General features: G+C 31.8%; 1 protein-coding gene across 2 annotated transcripts in view; it reads right to left on the reverse strand.

Moving 5' to 3' along the window:
• Window positions 1-229: 229 nt before the first annotated feature.
• Window positions 230-25,005, reverse strand: part of LOC149928561 (protein O-mannosyl-transferase Tmtc3-like) — a 43,693-nt gene continuing 18,917 nt past the window's right edge. For both annotated transcript variants that reach the window (XM_090159120.1, XM_090159119.1), the window contains exons 4-22: window positions 24,565-24,701; window positions 23,970-24,051; window positions 22,793-22,892; window positions 22,610-22,725; window positions 21,688-21,845; window positions 20,618-20,888; window positions 20,043-20,194; window positions 18,897-18,974; window positions 18,599-18,736; window positions 17,952-18,045; window positions 17,749-17,883; window positions 15,969-16,051; window positions 15,829-15,901; window positions 14,664-14,750; window positions 10,815-10,888; window positions 6,194-6,314; window positions 4,720-4,821; window positions 4,346-4,429; window positions 230-1,952 (exon numbers count right to left, since the gene is read on the reverse strand). In XM_090159120.1, the coding sequence (XP_090015246.1) occupies window positions 1,665-1,952; window positions 4,346-4,429; window positions 4,720-4,821; window positions 6,194-6,314; window positions 10,815-10,888; window positions 14,664-14,750; window positions 15,829-15,901; window positions 15,969-16,051; window positions 17,749-17,883; window positions 17,952-18,045; window positions 18,599-18,736; window positions 18,897-18,974; window positions 20,043-20,194; window positions 20,618-20,888; window positions 21,688-21,845; window positions 22,610-22,725; window positions 22,793-22,892; window positions 23,970-24,051; window positions 24,565-24,701 (2,373 nt within the window). In that variant the 3' untranslated portion in view covers window positions 230-1,664. The remainder of the gene's footprint in view (window positions 1,953-4,345; window positions 4,430-4,719; window positions 4,822-6,193; window positions 6,315-10,814; window positions 10,889-14,663; window positions 14,751-15,828; window positions 15,902-15,968; window positions 16,052-17,748; window positions 17,884-17,951; window positions 18,046-18,598; window positions 18,737-18,896; window positions 18,975-20,042; window positions 20,195-20,617; window positions 20,889-21,687; window positions 21,846-22,609; window positions 22,726-22,792; window positions 22,893-23,969; window positions 24,052-24,564; window positions 24,702-25,005) is intronic.

Raw genomic sequence — 25,005 nt, forward strand, 5'->3', positions numbered from 1 at the left:
CTTCTTCTCTAAATATAAAAAAGAGTTAAATCTTGTAAGAACTGTTGCAATATGTTCATACACAATACTCATAATCCAAAGAAAACACATTTTAAATTTATTTTTGTTATAAATAGACGCATACGTTGTATTTAATTCATATAGCTTATTTCTTATATAAGTTGGACTTCAACTTTTCACGTTAGATATTTGTTCATCAACCCTTTCAGAGGAAAATAGATATCCAGAATATTCATATGAAAAGTTTCAAACTCAAATATTACAATAAAGTTCATTACTCATACGACTATGAGTTTTTAGAAAATAAACAGAGTTCTAAATTACCAAATCTATAAATTATCTAAAATATGGAACAACAAAATGATATGGATAACTCAAATATATTTTTAAATATACTAAAATAAAATAGTGCCAACTAACGAAATAAATGTAAACAATTTTTGCCTTATCGTTTACATGCATATATTTGCGAAATATTCAATTACTATTAACAGGAGAATCATTTATGGCCACCATGTGATTGATTAAGTGAACCCACGATTTTGGGAGTGTCAGATAAAAACCATGTTATTTAACCATTTTTCCTCAATCGGACAACCATGTGTAAAGCCATTTCTAGCACCTTTAAATATCTCAGTCTCTATCCACTGAATAGGACTAATTTTGATTTGATTTCTCGTTACGACACAAAATTATTTTATAAACAACAAAAAGCAATTAAATTGAAAACCATTTCCAGTTCATTTAAAAATAATTTGTAAATTGCTGTACAATAAATTTCACGAAACAATGTTTTGCAAGTAATAGTAGAATCTTATTTTAGTTTCCGGATTTCGAAATTTGCATTTTTCTAATCTCAAAACAATATTCTAGTCAAATGACTATATCATTTCAATAAAATATAATTTTTTCCTTAAATTCGTAACCAACGTGTTGGAAATTTCGTTTTAAAGGAGGATTGCCAGGTGGCTGGAGCGAGGCTTTAAACACCAGGCAGCTATTGATGATGCTGAACTCCCTAGCCATTCGCTACTAGAAGATATTATATTTTAGAAATATAAATATAAATATGTTAAATAATTTAAAAACACTAAAGTTTGCTTATCCGTAATTTGGAATCTAACATTTTTTTTTAAATACGCAATTAAAACCATAGTAATGTTTCTTTAATTTTCGCGAAATTAATAAAAGTAACTTTTTAGGCCCCACGATTTCTTTGACATAGACTTCGTAGTGTATGGGTTCACATAATGCATCAGCGGAAAAATGAAGAAAATCCCTTTACATATATGCATTTTTGGTAATATTAAGACATTTTCATTAACAACCTTCGACACTATAATGTTTAAACGTGTAACATATTTTGGCATCCGCCTAAACATCTCCATATTGACTTGTTGTATTTTGCTTTATTTGTGATAAAATATTTTCTTAAAAATATAATTTTGATGTTTGACAACCTACGCTACAGCCAAAAAATACGTAAATAAAAATCTACTCTACGGATGAAGAGATTAAATTTATACAGATCAAATAGTTAGTTCCGATATTGTTCGCTAGAGGTGGTTAGAATTATTATAAAATTTTCGGAATAACTGAACCATTTAAAAGTAACGTACACAAGGTTGGAAGTACACTTAAGCTCAAGAATGAACAATTCTGTATTAGAAAGTTTTTGATAATTGGAAATCATCGTCCACGATTCGTCTATGTTCAATTTTTTCCGATTCAATCGGAACGGAATTGTTCTTGTGGTTTCTCGAGTGGTTGTTAAACAAAGCTCGAACCACTTCAAGATGTCGTCGAATGTAGTCAACTTTAGGATGGATATTCGATGCTTCTGAAAAACAGTGTTCGGCTTCCACCAAGTTTCCGGATTCCAAAATGACGACGCACAGGTTGTGCCGTCCGTGAACATTGTTCGGATCGAGTATTAGCAATTTTTCGTAGCACTGCGTGAAACCATTTAATTAATTAGAATTATTTGAACCATTGTGCTAAGCGAGTATGCGTCATACCAAGAACCGTTTTCGTTAGCTAAGAATATTTAACTATAGCCTTTGTGGTTTTCTTCTTTAAAACACGGAAGAACAGAGTTCTACCTTCATATTCTCTGTTTACGTAAATGCATTCTTGTTCAAAAGATCGATCTTACTATAATACCGGACGAGATATGCTTAACAGCTGATGCGAAAAAATACAACACTACGATCATGGCTTATTATTAAATTAAAAAAATGTTTATATTAAACTTATTATTTACCATGGTGAATATTAGTAGAAATTATGTTTAATTCAGAGAAAACGGCATGGTATTAGAAGATAAAACTTATTTTATACATAAGCCGAATAACCCACTACGAACTATAGTAGCTTCATATGGAAACCCAACGTACAACACGGGAAAAATTTTATGTAATATAATTTCCCCTTTAATTGGAAACAATATTTCTTGTTTAAAAAACTCTGAAGATTGTATTAAAAAACTAAAATCCCATTGCCCTGTCTTATCCCAGAATGACGTCTTAGGGAGTTTTGATATAACCGATATGTATGGTAGTATCCCTATAAATGAAGCCCTTAAATTATTGGAATCTAAATTGAGAAATGACCCTAATTTATTACAAAGATCTCCTCTTAAAATCAATACAATTCTTAAGCTTTCGGAATTATGTTTAAATAGTACTTATTTTGACTTTAATTCCCAAATTTATAAACAAAAAGACGGCCTAGCAATGGGGAATCCATTATCACCGGTTATAGCAAATCTCTTCGTGGAAAATCTAGAGGATACCATTTTTGGGTCGGACATGGACAAAAATCATTTGGCTTGCTGGCTTCGTTTTATGGATGATATATTTTTTGTATGGAAGGGAGACTTGGATTCATTAACGACTTTTCACAATGATTTAAATAATTTACATAACTCTATTCACTTCACTCTTGAACTAGAAGTTAACCACGAAATTCCTTTTTTAGACCTATTTATTAAAAATGTTAATGGTAAACTAACCTTTTCATTATTCCAAAAGCCTACTCATTCAAAAACCTTTTTAAACTTTAATTCAAACCACCCCAACCATGTAAAAACATCAGTCGTAAAAGGTTTAAAACACCATATTGAATCCATATCTGATAACCCAATTGCGGATAAATTAAAAATTAAAAATCAGTTAATTGAATCAGATTATCCAAAAACACTTATAGAAACCATATTTGACAGAAACTTAATCAGCATGCCTTCTGATATGAAAAGTAAACCTAAAGAGGAGGTTTTAGTTTTACCCTATATACCTAAAACCACAGAGAAACTTAAACGTATTTTGAAAAATTATAAAATAAACTTAGTATCAAAAACCACTAATATACTAAAAAATCAAATTTCTCATTTAAAACCTAAAATAGAAGATTCCGCCATTCGAGGCGTTATTTATGAAATCCCTTGCTCATGTGGAAAAACGTATATTGGTGAAACAAAACGTTCCATTTTAGACAGGATACGTGAACATAAATCCTGCGTGGCTAAGGGCGATATGAATAACGGAATTTCAAAACATATTTGGTCTACGTTAAACCACTCTATTAAATGGGATGATTACAAAATTTTAAAACGGGAAACCAATTGGTACAAAAGAAAATTCTATGAAGGATTGTATATTCGTAAACTAGGTAATTTAAATTTAGATAAAGGATGTCAAGAAGTAACTAATTGGGGTAATATTGTGATTTAAAATTTTATTTTATTTTATATTTATATTTTAATAATTCACCTTTACTTTGGATTTATCGGTTACATTGATTCTATTACACACGTAAATTGTTAAAATCAGTAAAACTTTTGTTTATTTTTTAACACGCTGACCTTCTGCTCGCGTGATATTAGAACTTGAATATGGCGCGTGGTAAAATTTTAAATCAAATTAAAACTAACGAACGACTGAAGAAGAGCCTCGGCTCGAAACGTCTTGTATAAAATAAGTTTTATCTTCTAATACCATGCCGTTTTCTCTGAATTAAACATAATTTCTACTAAAAAAATGTTTACCATGAAGTCAGCTTAACGAAACAAAACCATTTAGACGTACCTATTTTTAGATAAATGTGTTACTATTTTTTTTATAAAACTTGAAACCTTTTGGGTTAATTTACAGTTGGCTAAAATATAAACTACTTAAGTACCAAAATTTAAGAAAACTCCCGTTAACAATTTAAGAAAACAAAGACAAAATTATGGAAATGCCAGCTAGTTCACGTTAACTAATCGTCATTTCTATATTGAACATATTATACCCATCAATTATTTATGCGCACGTGAAAAACCCTTAAACACCCATAAAATGTATACCTTTTGGGCCATATCTAAATTTTTCACGAAAGTGAAATAAAGATCTCCGAGTAGAAGTAATCCTTTAATATGGTCTGGATGGTCCTGAAACGAGGATAAAGGGCAATATTTAAGAAAATAACAATTTTTGTGCCAATTTCAGAAATATATCGATTTTAGAAAACAAATTATCGTTCACTTTCAAATTTCATTGATGATTTATTTTCTTATTTCTATGTTTCCTCCAATTTTCAAAATTATACACTAAGGCCGAATTATTGAAAATTGCGATACCGTTGATATTATCGTAGGGCCAAAAATTGGCTTGAAATTATTGACTAGTACTAATATCATTATAAATTGTGAATTCGCAGCGTCGATATATGAAGGCTTACTTTTAAAAGGTGTGTCACTACAGACAGTGCTTCGGCTTTACGTTCCTGCTCCGACAATAGCAATGCCAAATTATAGAGAGCGCTTCGAAATGAAGGTTGAATCTAAACGGAAAGATTTGGAAAAGTATAATTAAAATCATAGTAATAATATGAAATATAATATTGATAGTAAATACAATAATATCCCTAATGTTTCGTATACTGCATTGCACCAGACTAAAGGACTTTTTACAGAAATACAGGGAAATTGGAGGCGAGTGAGAGGGTTGTGGATAGCTCCGCAACAGCGCCACTATACTAATTAAACTAGTTTTAACCTTGCCTGTTTTATAAATAGTGGAATCCAAAATATTTGGATAAAACTCTTTTTCAAAATTCAAGAATGGATTCTCAGCTGTTGGCAACCAGATTTCAAGCGAAGCTAGAGTGCTAAAAATCATCCACAACTCAAATCTACATTTCCCCGACATTTTATTTATACCGGAATACGATTAAAAACAAATATCCAACCGGAATATTTGAAATATATATTTCGTGAATTTATCCTGAAATATAATAAAACAAGAGATTTTCTGGCAATTAAATACAAGCATTAGAAAAATGGGTTTGTAATTTTTATGGTGCAAGAATCAAATTGTTTAAAATTCTTTTCCTTATAGTTTAGATCGCGTTACCAATTGAATTACTATTTCATGACTAATATTTATAATCTTGTGCTATTAAAAGTTATTTATTAAATGGTACTATACGCGCCTTTTGGCAGCCATATTTGAAAAGTGTTGTGGATCAATTGCAGTGTAAATACTATTGGATTGATCTACAATCAGTTCGAAGAGAAAAACAGGAACGTTACTTAATTGAAAAGTAATTATTTATAAATAAATAATTAATTAATTATAATAAAATAAATATATAGTTATAAATAAATAAATAATTAATTATAAATAAATAAATATATAGTTATAAATAAATAATTAATTAATTATAAATAAATAGTAATAAATAAATAAATAAATAATTATAAATAAATAAGTAATTATTTATGAATAAATAGTTATAAATAATTAATTATTTAATTATAATTAATTAATTATTTAATTATAATTAATTAATTAATTATAATTAATTAATTATTTAATTATAATTAATTAATTTATTATAAATAATTTATTATTTAATTATAATTAATTAATTTATTATAAATAAATAGTTATAAATAAATACATGATTAATTATAAATAATTATAATAATATAAGTTATTTTTCTTAAAAAAAGAAAACCGGTATTATACGAAATATTTTTATATCTATTACTGTGTCGTCTATCTGTCTACGCCAAGCTCAAAATATATCAATATTCATAATACCAACACCTTATATAAATAACTTAATATCACGTACAGCACCATCTATTCTTTTACGTGAGACTTTTAATGTAAAAAGAAGCCTTATTGCTACAAAGCGGAACCTTTACCTCAATGGCTTTTCGGAACCATCTTTCGGCGGCCTGTTTATCTTTATTTTCCAAAGAGGACATTCCAAGTCTGAAGTAAAGTGTCTCGTTTTGTCTCCCTCTTGATGCGGCCTCTTCAAGCCTGATAAAAGAGAGCAAGGCGAAAGATCAACAAAAGTGAAACCTACGTACAGGGTGTTTAAAAGTTAGGAATATTTCTAGAAAAGTGAGATATTGGAAAGCTTGGGTTTAAATTCTTCGAACAAAAAATGAAGCACAATGTTAAACCAGCACGTTCTTTCGTTGATATTGAAATACTTATATTCTAGTTAACTTCTTTAAAAATTAATATTGATTTATTTTTTGGTAAATACTTGTCGAGGTTAACTGTAATAATTAGTGTAGGGAGCTGTTGTCTCTTATGACATGAAGAGCTTGCCATCACCCTCCTACTCAATTTTTCCCGGCCACCTAATTATATGGCAATAAACTTGCTAGATGCCTTGGGTATTTGCCTAGCTTAGTATTATTTATTTATTTTTCGATTTAGAAATTTAATTTAAAAGTGAAAGGGATATTTCTTTTTTACGATGAGCACAAGTTTCTCCCGCACATTTTAGGGTAACCCGATTACATTCCCCAAACTAGAAACCACTTATTGGCTGAATACACGTTTCGTGTGCGGATAGTTTAAGGGCTTACACCCTGTATTTATAAAAGTGGCATTAGCGAACAACGATAAAACGGATCAAATTTTACCTTTTGAGCCCATTTGGCGTCACACTTTTCGATCCCGGAGGTAAAATATTTCGGAGCTGTTCGTCTTTTAATATCGCATTTTTTTTTTCAAAGAAAGAGAAGATATCGCGAAAAGAGTCCGGGAAAGGTTTTATATTCTTTTCATTTCGTTGAAAATTTCTACAAAAGGTTTTCTTACTTCGCGCGGAAGAATTCCGGCTTTTCTATCTTCGACGGAAAACTGCGCCTGAGGCTGTTTCACGCCCAATTGAAAAGACGCTCTTTCTGTACGTTCGAACGATTTTCCGGAAATTTTGCCGTTGTAATCCACCAAGAATTGTCCGACCAAACTTCTGCCAAGTACTTTCGCGATAGAATAAACTAGTTCAGCTTCAAACTTGAATGGCCTTGTATTTATAAAAGTAGACGTTTAAATGGACAGTTTGGATAACGCGAGTTTATAGGAAGATAATTATACTGTATCTCTTTTAACGCGTTATAGCTCAAAAAGGTGTCGTAAAAATGAAATTAGAAGTATTAAATAGGCATTTTAATGAAAGGTATACAACTTCCATTACTGGTAATGTCATTCTCGTGAGATGACTTTTGCCGGATCCCGCTCATTTTTATTTCAAAATTGAAATATATTTTGAATGAAATTAATGTTTTGCTTGAATTGTAGTTAGGTGTCGGCGTCGGGATAATTTGAATGCTTTCGATAATTATCGATCGAAGCCAACAACCAATTCCGTTCTTCTTCCAAAGTTCTTATTAGGAACGCATCTACACGCGAAAAGAACAGATCTCCGCACGGATAAGCGCGGTTTGTTCTTTTGATTAATTTTCTGTGGAATCTTTGAAGTTCTATGCCAGCTATGATTTTGCTTATACAGTGCGATTGATACGTGAATTGAGTTTAATCGAATAAGTTCATACTATTGTTATCATTATTTTTATTTGCCCTCGCGTCATTTATACGCGGTTTCTGTCAAGTTTAAAATATCGCGTGAGGTATTTGTTGAGATACGTTTTTCTGTAGTTTTGATTAACACGTCTTCCTCGTGCAAAGGTTTTAAGAATTTTACGATTAAACGATGTAAAACAAATTCAAGAAACTCAACTGCACCTTTTGATTATTTTGGGTAGCCTAGTTAATAGGACAAAAAAACGCTCACTGACATGAAAATACTTTTCCCGCTGAATAATACCTCATAAAAATAATCGATTCATAACTTATTACATCGAGACAATATGATTTTTATATCAGAATATTTAAATACATTTCACATTTTAGATCGGGAATGGACACTTCTCTCATAGCTTAACATATTGACGATTACAACTTTTAATTATTTTCATTGTGGAGAAAATTCATTCAATTTCAATAAGATGTTAATTGAAAAACAGGTTAACTTCTTTCAGCACTAATGAAAATATGTTTTTTCTTTTGGTGCATCAGCATATAGCGTAAATAAGCGTTAAGAATGACTCAGTATTTATTCATGAAATTAAATTTTATGAAATTAAGTAGGAATCGTTCGGGTAAACTTAGTCAAGACCTTTATGTTTTTGTTTCATTTGTATAGTATTATATAGTCGTTTAACAAACAAACGCGACAGGAAACGTAGGTAAGAAAGACTAAAATTACTTCTTCAAAAATAAAATTGGTTCAAATTTAATATGTTTTAAACTAGACGAGAAGCCCGCCTTACAGGCGGGCCCTCAGCTAGTTGTGTGTTTAGAGACACTCCACCCCAGTACGCCCCCTAAACCCTTTTACCCATGCGAGAATTTCCGTGGCACCCTTTACCCCATAGTCGAACCACCGCAGTAAGGCACCCTCCCCCTTTTACCCATGCGAGAATTTACGTGACACCCTTTACCCCATAGTCGAACCACCGCAGTAAGGCACCCTCCCCCTTTTACCCATGCGAGAATTTACGTGGCACCCTTTACCCCATAGTCGAACCACCGCAGTAAGGCACCCTCCCCCTTTTACCCATGCGATAATTTACGTGGCACCCTTTACCCCATAGTCGAACCACCGCAGTAAGGCACTCTCCCCCTTTTACCCATGCGATAATTTACGTGGCACCCTTTACCCCATAGTCGACCTCACCCCGTAAGGACCCCTCCCCCTTTTTCCCATGTGATAATTTCCGTGGTACCCTTTTACCCGAAGTAGAACCACCCCAGTAAAGCCCTTCCTCCCCTTTTTCCCCATGTGATAATTACCAGGGTACCCCCAGTAAGGCCCTTCCTCCCCCTTTTCCCCATGTGATAATTACCAGGGTACTCACCATTTTTACCATGTGATAATTACCGTTCCTCCCCTTTTTTCCCATGCTATAATTACCGTGGTACCCACCTCCCCCTTTTTCCCATGTGATAATTACCGATTTACCCACCTCCCCCTTTTTCTCATTTGATAATTACCGTGGTACCCTTTTCCCCATAGTAGAACCACCCCAGTAAGGCCCTTCCTCCCCCTTTCCCCCATGTTATAATTACCGGGGTACTCTTCCCCCTTTTTCCCATGTGATAATTCCCGTAGTACTCCCCTCCCCCTTTCCAATGCGAGAAATTCCGTGGTACCTTTTTCCCCACAAAAATAACGCAAACTCTCAGACGTAACAAACCCCACTGTACCCCTTTAAACCCCCTGTATCCAATGGCTGATGCATAAAGGCCACGGAACTAACGTGAGAGCCATGGGACTTTCAAATCGGAACGACCCCTAAACCCTCCCCCCCCCCACAGCCCTTCTGAAACTACCCCATACGACCCCCCCCCCCCTCCGAAATTCGCCGCGGAAAGAGTTAGTTTCGGGTGTATTGCGAATTGGGACAAACACGACCCAACTCTCAGGGGCGACAGATTTTGAGAATTTTTAGAAACTGACATTTGCGTCACTTTTGAAAATTTGTAATAAAGAATTTAAAAACCAAATCGGAAATCAAAGCCGATTCGATGCGAAAACGCGAATCGCAGCGTACGTAAAAAAATGCCACACGACCCTCGCGCCCGTAACGCACGCGCGAAAAGCGTCAGAAAATCGATAAATAAATCTCCAAAATCGGTTGATGAACGAACCTACCTACCAACCTACCTACCACCCAACCAACAGCTTTTTATTATATAGATATGGTTTATGCTAATGAAGAAAACCTTAAATACATTTTTTCAATAGTTAAATATATATGCTATTTTAGTTTTTTTTTCAGTAAAATATGGATTATCATGAAAGATAGCGTGTAATAGAAACTAATTTCATGTATTTTAAAAGAGATATTGAAAGTCATGGAGTATCTTCGGCACCTCATAAATGGTGGAGGTGAATAGAAAAAAAAATAAATTTCAGCATTTATTTGACATGAAATGACTTAAGTATTTTTTAAGCGCACGAAAGACGTGTTTTTAAGGACGTGGTTTGGTTGGCGATTTGCTAAGTACCACTGAAACCTCCACTTTTTTATTGAAAATGCATTCCTCGTCACGGAACGATTTTTGAATAGAGAATGTTTGCCCTTAGACTAACAATACACCCGTGTGCTACAGGCTTAAAAAATTTAAGCCAAAACCCAGATAACCGAAAATCGAAAAACGATAGATTGATATAGGCGTAAAAATGTTTCGATAAATTTGGTTATTATCTACTTTCGCAACGTAACTTCAGAGGTCTGCAATCCCTTCGGCATCTATAAAATGCCAATAGTAGACGACGTACAGACAATATCGATCTACTAAGACTTGTCTGGGCAATTAGGATTTTGTTGAATTTATGAGAAAGCTTTAAATTAACAATAGACGACATAATAAATCTCCCGTTAATTTAAAACTACCAACACAATTTTTGAAAATGGTGAATGTTCCCGCAAATAAAAAACAGTGTTTGTTTATTACCTATTTATAGCAATCTTCTTAGCTGAAGGTGATCGAGATTTTTGAACGAACAGAATCAAATTAAGAAGAGAATTCTGGAAGTATAGCAAAACGCATTTAATCAATAAAATCATAATTAAACACTATTAACTTGCACAGAAATATTATATAAAAATAAAGGAAAAACAACGATAGTTAAAAGTGCACATGAAGAAATTTTTTTAAGTCCGACTAGTTTCGGCTGAGTTGTTGGGCCGTCATCAGGGGTATGACCCGTTTACAAAAGATTCACTTATTTATAACCTCGTTTCTTATTACAAAAAAATTTTCCAGTTATACAATTTATCGACACCAGGTCCGTAATCAGAAGAACATAAGAAGCATTCTCAACATTTGAATTCGAAATTCCTTCACCTAAATGAGACCCACAAGTGTAAATCAAAAACTGAACTACAACCCAACGTAAGTGAAAATGCACAAACTCTCATAAACAATAAAAAAAGTTCTCAACTTATCGTCCTTGGTGCTCTCCAACAATGAAACTAAAGTGTTATCATTAGGACTTAACTTCGCTATCAAACCTAAGTCTTTAGATAAACTAAATTTAGCTAGTACAATCGACAATTCTTTATATCGCCTAGGAGCAACTAGTGATACAGCTTCAGATATTAGAAAATCTACTATTGACGCGGTTAACCAAATTAATTATAAAGCAATTAATAGCAACCTTTCTACCAATGAACCAAAAATCTTACACAATCTGGAAAAAATGATAGTATTTTTATCACTAGATCAGATAAAGGAGGACAAGTAGTTTTACTTGATAAATCAAACTACCTAAATGAACTCCCAGAACTATTAAAAGACACTTGTTATAAAAAACTAGAGAATAATCCACAAGAAACTTACCATACTAAAGTTAAAAAAACTTTAAACTCTTGTCACACCCTATATCCCGCCACTTGTAAGAAACTCATCCCTAAAAATTATCATCCTCTTAGATTATACGCTCTTCCCAAAACCCACAAGGAAAAATTAAAATTTAGACCTATAGTCTCTAATGTTGGTACGTCAAACCATAAAATCGCACAATATATCGCAAAAAAATTTGTCCACTTTTCGAAATCTAATATGTACACTGTCTCTAATTCTAAAGAGTTTGTTGACATAACAAAAAAATTGGTTTTAAATGAAAATGATTTAATGGCATCATTCGATATCGTGTCCCTTTTCACTAATGTACCGGTTAAGGAAGCTATCGAGTATTTTGAACATAAATTAATCGAAGCTAAATTTTCCCCAATAGAGGTTAATGATATCTTAACCTTAACCAAACTTTGTGTAGAAACCCCCTTTTTTATGTTTAATGGTGAATTTTATGAACAAGCTGAAGGTCTACCAATGGGTTCCCCCTTAAGCCCCTTATTAGCCGATATTTTCCTTGATAACTTGAAACCAATGCTATTAGAAAATCTAACCAAAAACCTTTAACGTGGATTAGTTATATCGATGATATCTTTATTATCTGGCAACACGATATTGAAACCTTAAATAGATTCCATGATTACTTAGGTAATTTACATCCAAATATAAAATTTACACTGGAACTCATGGTTAATAATATGCTACCCTACCTCGACGTACTTGTTAAAAAAGTGAACAATAAAATTGAAACCACTGTGTATAGAAAACCCTTCTCAATATGTACTATCCCACACAACCGCTCTATGCACCCTACTTCTCAAAAAATGTCTTCTTTTTATACTTTGGTTTATCGTGCTTTAAATATTTGCTCTAAGGATAACCTTCAGTCTGAATTAGACTTTCTTAAATTGGTCGCTATCGACAGAGACTATCCTCCTAAAATTGTTGACAAAAAAAAATAACAAATTTGACAATTCTAACGACCTAACTAAACGAACTACTTTAAAACCATTTGATAAAAATTGCCCTATTATCTGTATCCCTTACTTTCCGAAAATATCCTCAAAAATAGCTAATAATATAAAAAAATTCGCTAAACTGTAACATCACGTTTAAACCAATTAATAAAATAGTTAATCGCTTAAAATCACTAAAAGATCCAATAAAAGCTGAAGATAAATCGGGCATATATGCTATACAATGCGAATGCAAAAAAGAATACATAGGACAAACTGAACGTAGTATTAAAAAACGTGTTAAAGAACATTACGCCGATGTTAAACACAAAAGATTAGAAAAATCTGTCCTTGCTACCCATATCGCTGAAACTAGCCGTGTTATTAACTTTGACTCTATAATATATAAAAAACATTGTAATAACCGCAACGAACTCGATATCTCGGAAGCTTTTTACATAAAAAATCAATAGAGGAAAAAAATTGTCTTAATCGTGATTACGGACCTGGTGTCGATAAATTGTATAACTGGAAAAAACTTTTGTAATAAGAAACGAGGTTATAAATAAGTGAATCTTTTGTAAACGGGTCATACCCCTGATGACGGCGCAATAACTCAGCCGAAACTAGTCGGACTTAAAAAAATTTTTAATAATAAAAATTTCTTCTTGTGCACTTTTAACTATCGTTGTTTTTCCTTTATTTTTATACAATAAAATCATGTTGAATATAAACAGTAAATATGAGCTAAATTCATCCGAGTTTACATGTATCTTCAAAACTAAGAAAATATTGAATTATAAAGTCGCTTCTGGTTTAAGGGGTTTCCCGCGAGCTCTTCGATTTCCCCTTCCATAAAAATTGGTAAGATTAACGGTAATAGTTAGTGTAGAGAGCTGTTGGCTCGCGTGATATGAAGGGCTTGCTACCACCCTCCTACGCATTGTAACCCGGCTACCTGATTTGATGGCTTTAAAAGTCGCTATATGACTTAGGCATAAGGTGGTGCCTTGGGTATTAGCGTAGCTGATTATTATTATTATTATTCTAGTTCATTGTATCGATCTAATTATATAGTTGATCATATGGTTTTATTTAGTGTTAGAAGTAGTTTACGCTATAGACGACTTTTTTCACAACCGCAGAATGTCTAAACCTTAAAGAAAACTAACTCGATGGAAGTAACGTAGATTACACGACGAAATAAAAATAAAAGTTTTAGGTAAAATGAAATTGACTTATTTCTAAATTCAAGGGTTTTTCCCTCCGACTATTGTTTTGCGTCAGTTAACTCGTTTGAGCTGAGTATGCGATGTGGCTTTCCCCATCCAACTTTTGTTGCCCATAATTTATCGCTATGGATTAATTATAATATTGAACACAATAACGTATGTGATACAAATACTTTCGAAAAGTATTCGGTTTGGTTCCGGTTCCTTCGGTTCTAAACAACTACCCTAGAAATAATTTAAGTTAATTGCGACTTAAAATATGAAACCAGCTTTTACACTAAAGTAGATCGCTACTCCAATTAGGTAATATAGTTCTAACTTCGCTGAGAGGAGGAATCAAGTTATCTAGGTAAAGGGTGATTTTTAACGGTTGAACGCGCTACATTTGTTGCAAAGAATAAACGATTTAAAAAAGAACGCTAAAATGTAATCACATGTTTTGTATATACAAATATAAAATCTACTAGTAATAACTGTCCACAAAAACTACCATTCGTTGTTTAAATTAGGCCAAAATTTAAAATATTTACAGTCCCTCTATATACGGCCAACCCGAATAGTCATTTTAGACTAATATTTCTACTCAAAACCTTCAGCATGTGGCGGATGTGTGTGACATTACTTATAAAGCCCATGTTTCTGGTACATAAGCAACCATTTTGTTGTAATTTCCCTGGAAAGCCTCTCAAAGAACTAAGATTATTTCTATCCTTAGTGTTTTAGATCCAACTTTGTATTTATAACTAGAGTGAACCCACCTCGTGATTAGGATCAATATCTAAGGCCTTTGTGAAACAAGAAAGAGCTTCATCACTTTTTCCTGTGTCTAAGAGCACCAATCCATACTGTAGAAAACAAAACCAAAAGAAGGTTCTTATACAAAATTGATGAAGACACAATAATATAGTCAAAAATCCAGATATTAAAAACTGTCAATTTTTGTTTTTTAAAAAAAATTCACGTAAATAAATAATTTAAAATTGAGTTTTATTTTCAAGACGAGCACTAACAATTTAAATACATACCAACTTTTGGACGCTGGATTTAAACAAAGAATTACTGACTCTCCTTTCACAATTTGTTAATGATAATACCAAACACAAATTCAATTTAGTACTATAAGCTACAATGTTTTGTAACATTTTATTGATAATATTTTCGGTGGTCATAATGCCAAAATTTCGTGTGCAATTCAGTGTTTAATAAGCTTTAATATTTTATGCCATAAAAAACTAAATTCATTTGTTCAAGAATAAAACAATTACGAGCTAAACATATTATATTTATATTTAGGAAGAATGATTATGTTGCGACAATCGCCGGGCACGTTGAACGCCTTTCCCCCGTCTCGCGCGGGGGGAAAGACAAAACGTCACCGGCGTTTGATTACCATCGCGTTAGGTGACGTATATTTTAAGCAGGCAATGAAATACCGGGACTATTCGTTTTATTTTAAGCGGAGGAGGGTACTGCGGGGACCAACGGGTGGATTGAGAGAAAGGCTAAAAACCGTCTCGACATAGACATTCTCCCTAGGTATGAATAAATACATTATTGTTATGACTATCTCCGTTAAATTTTTATAAATCTATGACGCTCGTAAAACAAATGATCTTTGATTGACTACTTCCACCGTTTCATAATGTCTATATCAAACGCGAGAATGAAAAAAGGATTTTTAATATGTTTTGATTGTGAATCCTAAGATGTGTTTTCCAGAGTAGCCATAAGAAAGCTCACTTTCCCCAAATCAATTGATTTTTTGTGGGGATTTGGTTTGGAAAGTCGGGAAGATTTTGTCATAAATGTTTAAAATTTGCAGTGTGCTATTCTTTCAACCAAAACAAACGTGTATTATTAAAAATAAAAGTAAGCGCTAATACGAAATTATTCCAGTGTGTGTTGTGCCACATTTATACTTACATTGTTATATAGATCTGCATTGCTGCCTTCGTTGTTTAGCGCCTTGGCGTACATTGCTTTCGCTTCTAAAGATCTGAAACATTAAATTCAGTGCGTTACGAAGATATTTATCTGACAACCAAACTCAATTTATGCCTTACTTGTTCAACTGCTGCAGTACTTGTCCTTTACTAATATAAGCGTCCATGTAATCAGACTTCATTTTTAAAGCTTCACCAATGACCTATGAATTCATAAATGACCCGCGTAAGTGAACAGTTCATAAATGAACTGAAGACTTGTTAAAATATCAGAAGTTTTAGTTCAAATTGAAGAGCACGACTGAATCTTCATCGTGTTATTCAATTTTAACTATATTATAACTAACCATGGTCCAAAAAATTTAACATATATGATGGTATCAGAAGCTATTTATAATGGTAAAAAAATATTCCTTAGAAAAGATTTCCGGAGACCAACATTGTGGAGACCAAACAAACAGTAGCGTCGCGGTGGGTGCCCGTATCGGGTGTCAGCTTTAGAGCGGCTTAGCCACATCATAGAATGTTAATTTATTCAATTTTAACGGCTAACAACAAAATCGTTAAAAAATAGGGAAAATAGATACTTTTCAAAGGTTTCAACTTGGCAGCTAATCTATTGACTCATTGAATCCCGTATTCTGGATTTTATTTAAAACACGTCCATCTATTGGGCGCTAGATCTTTCTCAATCTATTTACACTCGCAACTCTACAGAGGTTTTCTAAGAAACAGAAAAGATAAGTTGTTTCTGCAGATGAAATGGCACCCTTATTAAATAATAAAATGAGTGAACCAACTGGTCCGGTTACATAGTAACGACATAATTAACTTCACTAAAGATGTTTATCCTTTTTTATCCCGACGACTTGCTTAATGATTAAAATTATTTTCGGGATTCACCCAAAATTGAAAACATTTCTAATTAAAAATTATAATTTATGTAATCACGAAACTAACTAAATTATAAATATAAATAATTAAATAACTGTAGTTTTAAGTTTCAAATTCTTACTGTGCATTTACTGTATATCTGATTGGAAATACTCTCTATTTTTACGCCTATAGTTATAGGTTTTGAACATGATATATTTCATTTTTTGTAACTATAAAATACCTAGAAAGCGTAATTTTTCTAAAAGTAATTGGCTTTGGCTTTGTATAATCTTTAAAATAAGATAAATATTTTGAATTGCTTACTCTAAAGTTTTGTTTCTGTAATACTTATAAAATACACTTAAAGTCTCTTAAGAGCGCTGTAGAGGTTTTGAGAATTTTCATTGAAATGTAGTTGGATTTTAAGATTTTGTTTAATAATAGGATAAATGTCATGTCATTTTCCTTATAATAATTCATTTTTTCCCCTTATAGAAGCATTTTAGATTGAATTTCTCAAAAGGATTTTTACTTTAAAATAACGATCAAATACACTTAATGCAATAAAAGATCATAACATCTCAATAGATATTTGAAGAGGGTTTTGGAATATCAATAGAAAATGTGGTTCCTATTTTTAACGAAAATAAACGAATTTTAAGATTTTCGCGTTTGTGTCTTCGGCAGGTTACTTTTCTTTAATTTTAAATAAATAATAACTCGGAAAATAATCATTTACGCCACTAAATATTTGCATATAAATAATACTCACGTTGCTCTTTTTCAAAATAATAATAAAAAAACCAAAAAAGGTGGGATCAGCTATTCTTCAATTTTTCCGACTCCGTATTACTTTTAGAGTAAATTAATAATTGGATATAGGTCTTTTTCACGGAAACGAAACTGTGTTGAAGGCTTTTATATTTGGGGTAATGAGATTTTCCTCTTTTAACTAAACGAAAGCATTTTTCGTTTTTGTAAGTAAAATATTTTTACCCAAATGCATACTCAAGCTTCAAAATACCTTGTCAGCCTCGTTAAGACGACTTTGATTTTTGGCTATTACAGTGGCTAGGTTTAAGAATATCTGAAGGTGACTTGTGGTTATACGTAGATCCATAGGCAATGGTTCGTTGGAATTTAAAAATAAAGTTTTTGCCTGGAAATAATTTAATACGCAATGGTATAAACTCAATGTTATTTTTTAAAAATCATAATGATACATACTTTTAAAAACATCTCTTCGGCTTCTTTATGTAGTCCTAAAAAAGATAAAGTTCTTCCACTATATAAGTAACTTCTAATATCATCTGGTTGAAGACTGTAAAAAACACCAAATGAAGGTAAAATTATCATGCATTTATAATCTGTCCTACCTATTAAAAAAACAGTAAATCTTTATTCAAAATTGTTCTCCGGTTCTGGTATTCATAATCCTAAAAGTTTGACATCCACCGAAATAACTTCATTACCTTTTAATGATCACGGATACGAATTTTGGGTTAACTATCAGTTAAGAACTTTTGGGTTACTCTTTCTTTGGGAAATTTTGGTTATATATCTTTTATAGACATTTTAATAATATTTATTTTTAAGAATATTTAGTTCATTAAAAACCTTTTATTAAGAATTGTCGATTTACTACCACTTTATTTTCGGTTAACTTTCCCTTATCGCCTTTCATTTTATTATACATAACATTTAAATTTTTGAGTAACATTTGCGTTAAAAAAATTCAAGTACTTTAACCATTTTCTTTTTTAATTATCTTTTTAAATTTTGGGTTCATAAACATTTAAAAATCCAAACATATATAAATGCGTAAATCGGGAGATACATGTAGGCTTGAACTGAAAGCGTATGCAAACACTTACATCATGCTTCGTCTATAATAGAATAAAGCTTCTTCGTGTCGACCAAAATTTTCTAGTGACTTTCCGAAGTTGTTCAGTAATTTGGGATTTTTTCTGTTGACAGAAAGTCCGGATTCGAACAACGAATGATCGTTTTTCCTAAAGAAAAATTTAAACAAAATTGAAAGCTGTAAGCATAATGCTTTATAATCGTAGTAATAAAAACCAACAAAACAATACGGTATGTACTTCTACACCGTATTTTTTGTTTATTTTCTAGCAAACTTTACATCAGATCACGTATTTTATTAATACTTACCAGTCCTTGTTTCTGTGAAACGTTTTAAGGGATAGGCACATTAATAGGAAGACCATTTGAACTTGAAGGTGATTTTTTCTAAAAGTTAAAAATAATGGCGGATCAAAATTTATAAAACTTTTTATCTAAAATAAAGCAGATACAAATTTTTACTTTGATCGAAACTTTGATATTAAAATTATTTGTATTTGATCCAACTATAATGCATAATATTCAACTTTATTCCTATTTCATGAAAAATATTTAATCTTAAAGTAGGCCTAATTGTATGTGTCATGATTACAGTTAGATCTCATGTATAAAAATATATTCCATTTATTTAATGAAATATTTTTGATTCGGTTCTGTTAAAATAAGGTAACTTTTAACTAAATAACTTTTACCATAAGAACATTGAACTTTTTTATTTTCTTAAAATGTAAAAATTATTAAAATTCCAAAGATTTGGTTACGCTATGGGTATTATATTTTTATTTATCAAAACCATATAATCTAACGTATTAGGGAAATATATTTTGCAGAAACCATTTTTATAAGGGCGATAATATCCTCATTAACATAGTACCATCTTTTTCTTATCAAATATTAATTAGAAAATATTAAATATTAAATAATTAAAAATTAGGCAATTGCCCCTCAAATATCTACCATTTTTTTTACATTTCTAAGGTTTTTTCATAGTTAAGGCGAAAAAGTGGTCAGTACTTTTGTATGTCTGCATTAAAGTGTTCCCGATTTTTTCCACAACGAGAAATATATAATATAACATAATATATATATATATATATATATTATGTTATATTATATATATATATATATATATAATATTGTATACTACACGATTCACGGATCAAATCTAATGAACAGTTAAAGCAGGCCATTGATAATCAAAAACGTATAACACTCGACACACTTACGGCAAATATCCGTGTTTATACTTGATATTGAATAATATTAAAAAAATTGATGACTTTAGTCTCACTCATTGAAATACTTCTTAACCGAAATTACCCTATACGTATTTAAGCGACCTACTTTAACAATTAGTAACCCTTGCTTCCTCATACCGCGTTAGTTAATTTGAAACTGCCTATTGCATACAATATAATCTGACATATACTGAAAAGATTACGAAAAAGAACATACCTGTGATAAGTCATTAGATGATAGTATCCGTAGGCGACTAGAATGGAGAAGCCCATGCTTGGTAAATAGAGCACCCTTTCGGCCACAACGAAACCCACAGTAAAAAAGAGATTAGACGCTGGTAAAAAGGGAAATACCATCATCGTTAGACCCTGCAAAAGCAAGAGAGTTAAAAGTAAGAACACAATTTCACTACTACAGATAAGCATAAAGTACATCAGCTACATATTAAGACAATTGAGCTTAAAATTTATTTTGCGCGTTAAAATACGCCACCTGGTAAGGGTATAAAAGCAGGTAAATAAACCCACTCTACCTCACAATGTAAAGGTACTGCCACGCGCAAAAATGTAATTTTGAAATCGGTCAATTTGAGCATTTCTGAAGTAATGTGGGCTAGATATAAGCAATTTGAAAAAAATTTTAGTGTTTATAACCGGTTTAAACGAGCTGTCATTGAAACGCTTTTATAGGTATTGTGCTCATGCGTTACTTCGTAACCAATGAACTGACATCTCTCGGCAGCTACATTTATTTGGTTCCTCTTTGAGTCTGTTATAATGGCAAAATCTTACCATAGTAATTATGAGGCACTGTTTCTCATGCTTTTTGTGGTAAAGTGGATTGACAATTGTCCTCCATGATAAACAGCCTAAGGCAACGTATAAGGTCAGTGTCGCGAGGTTCCTGGGATCCCTCAGCCCTTGAACCAGAGGGACGCTGCCCATCGTCCAATCGCAACACAGAGAAGATGGAAAAATAAGTAGCCAAGAATTTAAGGCCAACAGGAAGTTATAAGTCAAATGCCGGGACGCCAGAGGGCTCACTCGTGAAGGGTTGTCAAACCTGAAATTTAAAAAATAATCAATTCACTTCAATTAATTACTCTTAAGAAACTGGAAATATTTACAACTGGGGCGTCGGCCCCAATTTATTCAGTTTAAAGTCAATCTTTTTAAAGCATAGACTAAGGAATATTTGACATGGGCATATCGTGAAATGTCTCACCGATTTTGCTTTTTCTAACTCTTTCACTGATTTTAATCCTTTAAGATTATAATTCTGTTAATCTTTGTAACCGTTTGTACTACGTTTTATATTTTGCTTTTCTAGCAGTATTTTATTAAAAAATGTTTAAGTAGACCCAGTGCAAAATTAGTTAAAAATAACAGCTTTAATGTACAATAGTATAAACTTATTAAACTTGGCCTTAGAACAAATAGACATTAAGGGGAAAAGAGTATAAGGGCCTAAGCTATTTTATGTTAAAACATAGTGTTAAACTAATTTAAAATGGTGGCCACCATTATAAAGACAAGTTTTTTCTTTTTCTCTTCCTTAAATTAGTTTGTAATGGTTTCTTAGTAATATATTCAAATTTGTATTAATTCTTACATAATTATGTTTTTTTAAAAAATATGTACACCAAGGGCTTACAAGTCACAAAAGGGACTTAGCTCAACCTCTTAAATGATGTAAATTTTTAATGACACCAGAAATAGAGTTTAATTGATTTGATTTAAATTATATGCTTCGACATCGCTAAATTGTCAATATGTTCCTGCGGGAATTTTTTTTTTAAACTCTCTAATCCTCCGTCTTTTAAAAAAATAGTTTTACGAATTAAATAATTGCTAAAACTAACCTGCTGAAAACGGGTAATTTGAAACCCATAATCCAAGACCTCCCTAAGAGTATTAAGCATACTCCTAGTATTAATGATACTAGTCTTGCTACTGTTGGGAAACGATATTGATCCTTTTCCATTGCTCCTCGCTTTCTCAAAGTGAGTTTTCTTCTATTCTAAAAAGCCAACGTTAGAAATTAATACAAGACTTATATTGATCCAATAAATCTTTAAAGATAATCTGAGACTTAAAATCATAGGGAAATATATAGTTAGATTAAGTTGGCCTGAACGAAAAATATATTTGAAGAACAAGAATCCTTTTCAAGTACTTTTAACTAACGAAACAGTCACAATATTAATCGCTTCTTGATTAAATATTTAATTTACCTTTTAGAAACGGCGAGTTAGCAATCCGTTGCAATTTAACGTTTTTCATACAACCAAAACCTTAATTATTATTTCGCCATATCTCTTTTATTAGTTTAAATTCTTATAGTTAAGCCATAACTCTCAAAACCTTAAAAATACAAAAAATATAAAACGTCTTAATTATGAATATTCATAAGTCAGAAGCCTTTGTTCGAAGAAATTGTAAACCTATACAAAATATTAAAAGATACGAAGAATTTATTAACACGTGTTTTGAAAAAAATATTATCGTTCTGCTTTGTGTAAGCTATGCGAGAGAATAGAATAGACTGACCACTCTGGTGGGAGAAACTAAAGCAAATAGGTTTCTTTTTCCGCTAAAAGTTGTTGGTCTTTTTCTTTTTTTTTTCCGCGTTGTGTTAAGTACTCCCACTACAAATTAACGTTGTCTCTCAGGACGCGTGTATGCATTTTTTGACATGGACTCCGTTTACAAATAAAATGCCGAGGTAGAGGGTTCCTCAAATTTCTGTTTTTTTTTAAATTATAATTTGATTGAAACACTTACTTTTCTATAATATGAGATTTCGTATACTGCACATACTGGTAGTACAGTTAAGCACTGTTCTTTGCAAAGTGTTCCTATGCTAGCTATGATAACGACGAAACAGGTTTTATACACACCTTTATCAGAGAGGGGAATATATTAATATTATATTCATTATTAGCTAGTCAAAGAAATCTAAAGTACCTCCTTCTTTAACATTAGCTGTCTTTCTGACGTAAAATATCAAGGCACTCAGATAAAACAGAGCTGATAGGACCTCTGAACGACCAACGACACTTGTCACCTACAATTGAAACAAACTTTAAGCACATCTATTTTAGGAATTAAATCATTAAAAAAAATTAAAAAATCACGGAAAATTAAACTTTTACTTTTAACCAATAATGTATTTTCTTAGGAAAATCGATTAAAATCTGCTAAAAATTTCATTATCCCAAAAGTTAATGTATTCTTGGTTACCCCAATAATTCGATCAAGTACCAAATCAAATATAGTCCTTAAACATAAATAAATAAATACATTAATGGCTATACACTCTAATTAAATAGTTAATTCAATTAAATAAGCGCTAGAAACTGGGATGCCTAAGAGTGAAGACATTCCGTTTTTTGGGTCAAACTGTTTACCCTTCTCTTTTATTCTATGAGGTTTAGCACATAATTAACCTGGATATTTCAAACAGTCAAAACCAAACGCCAGGTATAAAGGGATTACCGGCTTAAATGATATTTCCCAATGCGAATAAAAAGTCTTTTTAGGTCGTCAATAGAGAAAATAAACTACGAAAAGGCACCATCCACGAAACGCAAAGTTATCCAATTGAATATATCGAATATATAGTTCATCAAATTACTGACCAGTGTAAATATTAAGCTAAAATATAAACGTCGTTTGTATATTTCATTGGAAAACCATAGTATGAAATGACATCAATTTTCTAAGACGTAAGCTATGTTAAAAATTTCCTAACATTTGACATTCAAGAAGCTTTGGAGGCGGTTGCATAAAGATATCTTTTCCAACCCCAATCTTCATAAACCTTTTAAGGTAAACAAGCCATTGGATTTTACATTACATTTTTTTAAATTTTACGTGTGTTATAAAATATATTCTTCTAAATAATTTCCGGGAAATTATTGAAATGTGGTGTCATTTTCCAAATCGCTCTTAATAAATTTTAGAATATTGAAGATGGGGAACTGACGAACTTCTGTGAATTATAAAAGTATGACACTATAAATACTACTAGGGTTTTTAATAGGGAACGTCTTCATAAGTTGGACATTGAAATAGACTGATATCCTAGTCTTGCCATAGACTAATAAAATAAAACATCATTAACTATTGAGGATTTACTTACCGCGTCTGTGTGGATAGGGTGAACAGCGAATATAATGGCAGCAATAAAACTTGCTTTAGTTGGTAAGAAAAGACAGCAGCACCTTTGTGATAAATGTAATTGAAAGTATTTTGAAAATTGATGGTTATACTATTTTTGAAGGATTCTGAGTGTTAAACATAATTAGGAATATAGGATTAAGCAAGGAAAAAGATTCTAAATACCATTTAAGAATGTGATTTATTTAATTTGCGTGTAAAAATAACACATTTTAAATGTTATTAATATCAATTTTGAACTACATAATTGTGTTATGAAAAAATACCTTAAAATTCTTTAAAAAATCTGTACATATTTATTTAAGAAACTAAATAATTATCCGATAATCTATATTCAATTTTAAGCAAACAAGATTCATAGTTTTTAGATATGAATTTGTATCTAGTTTATCAATGAAAGGTTTAGATTTTGTTAAACTGTCATACATCTAAGTTATCAGTTACGCTTAACCCTTTAATTGCGTTATAATGTTAAGGTTTCATGCCATTATTATTTGGAACTTTCCTCACTTCGTATCCTAATAGCAATTGTTAAAAAATATAATAAAAGATCTTACCTGTAAAAGAGAAAACAAACTAAACAATGAAGAATCACGTTAACCAAGTGGTATCCGAAAGGATCCAATCCGTGCATGGCAAAATTTAGGCGGAATGTTAAAGTGCACAACGGGCGGTAGGACTTGTGACTTTCTTCCTAAAATTAAAATTCAAGCCGATATGTATGCAAATCATAGTAAGGAAGTCATTCCAAGACAAATAAGCACACCTCGTCAATTTTACCCCCTTATGTGTAATATAAATTTAGTTCTAAGGGATTTTTTATGTAAAAAGGTGTTTTAATTTTTGTGTATTAATTAATTAATAAACTTTACAGAGCAGCCACCGATTAGATGGCGCCACTAAGTACTTGCGTTGTTAATTTATTTCCACCAATGGATAATCAAGTGCTTTTTCATTTCTCATTGTTTAAAATAGATTAACCCCTACAACTTAGTAGT

Source organism: Leiobunum rupestre, chromosome 9 (assembly GCF_980474605.1).
Source record: "Leiobunum rupestre chromosome 9, qqLeiRupe1.1.hap1, whole genome shotgun sequence".
Lineage (NCBI taxonomy): Eukaryota > Metazoa > Arthropoda > Arachnida > Opiliones > Sclerosomatidae > Leiobunum > Leiobunum rupestre.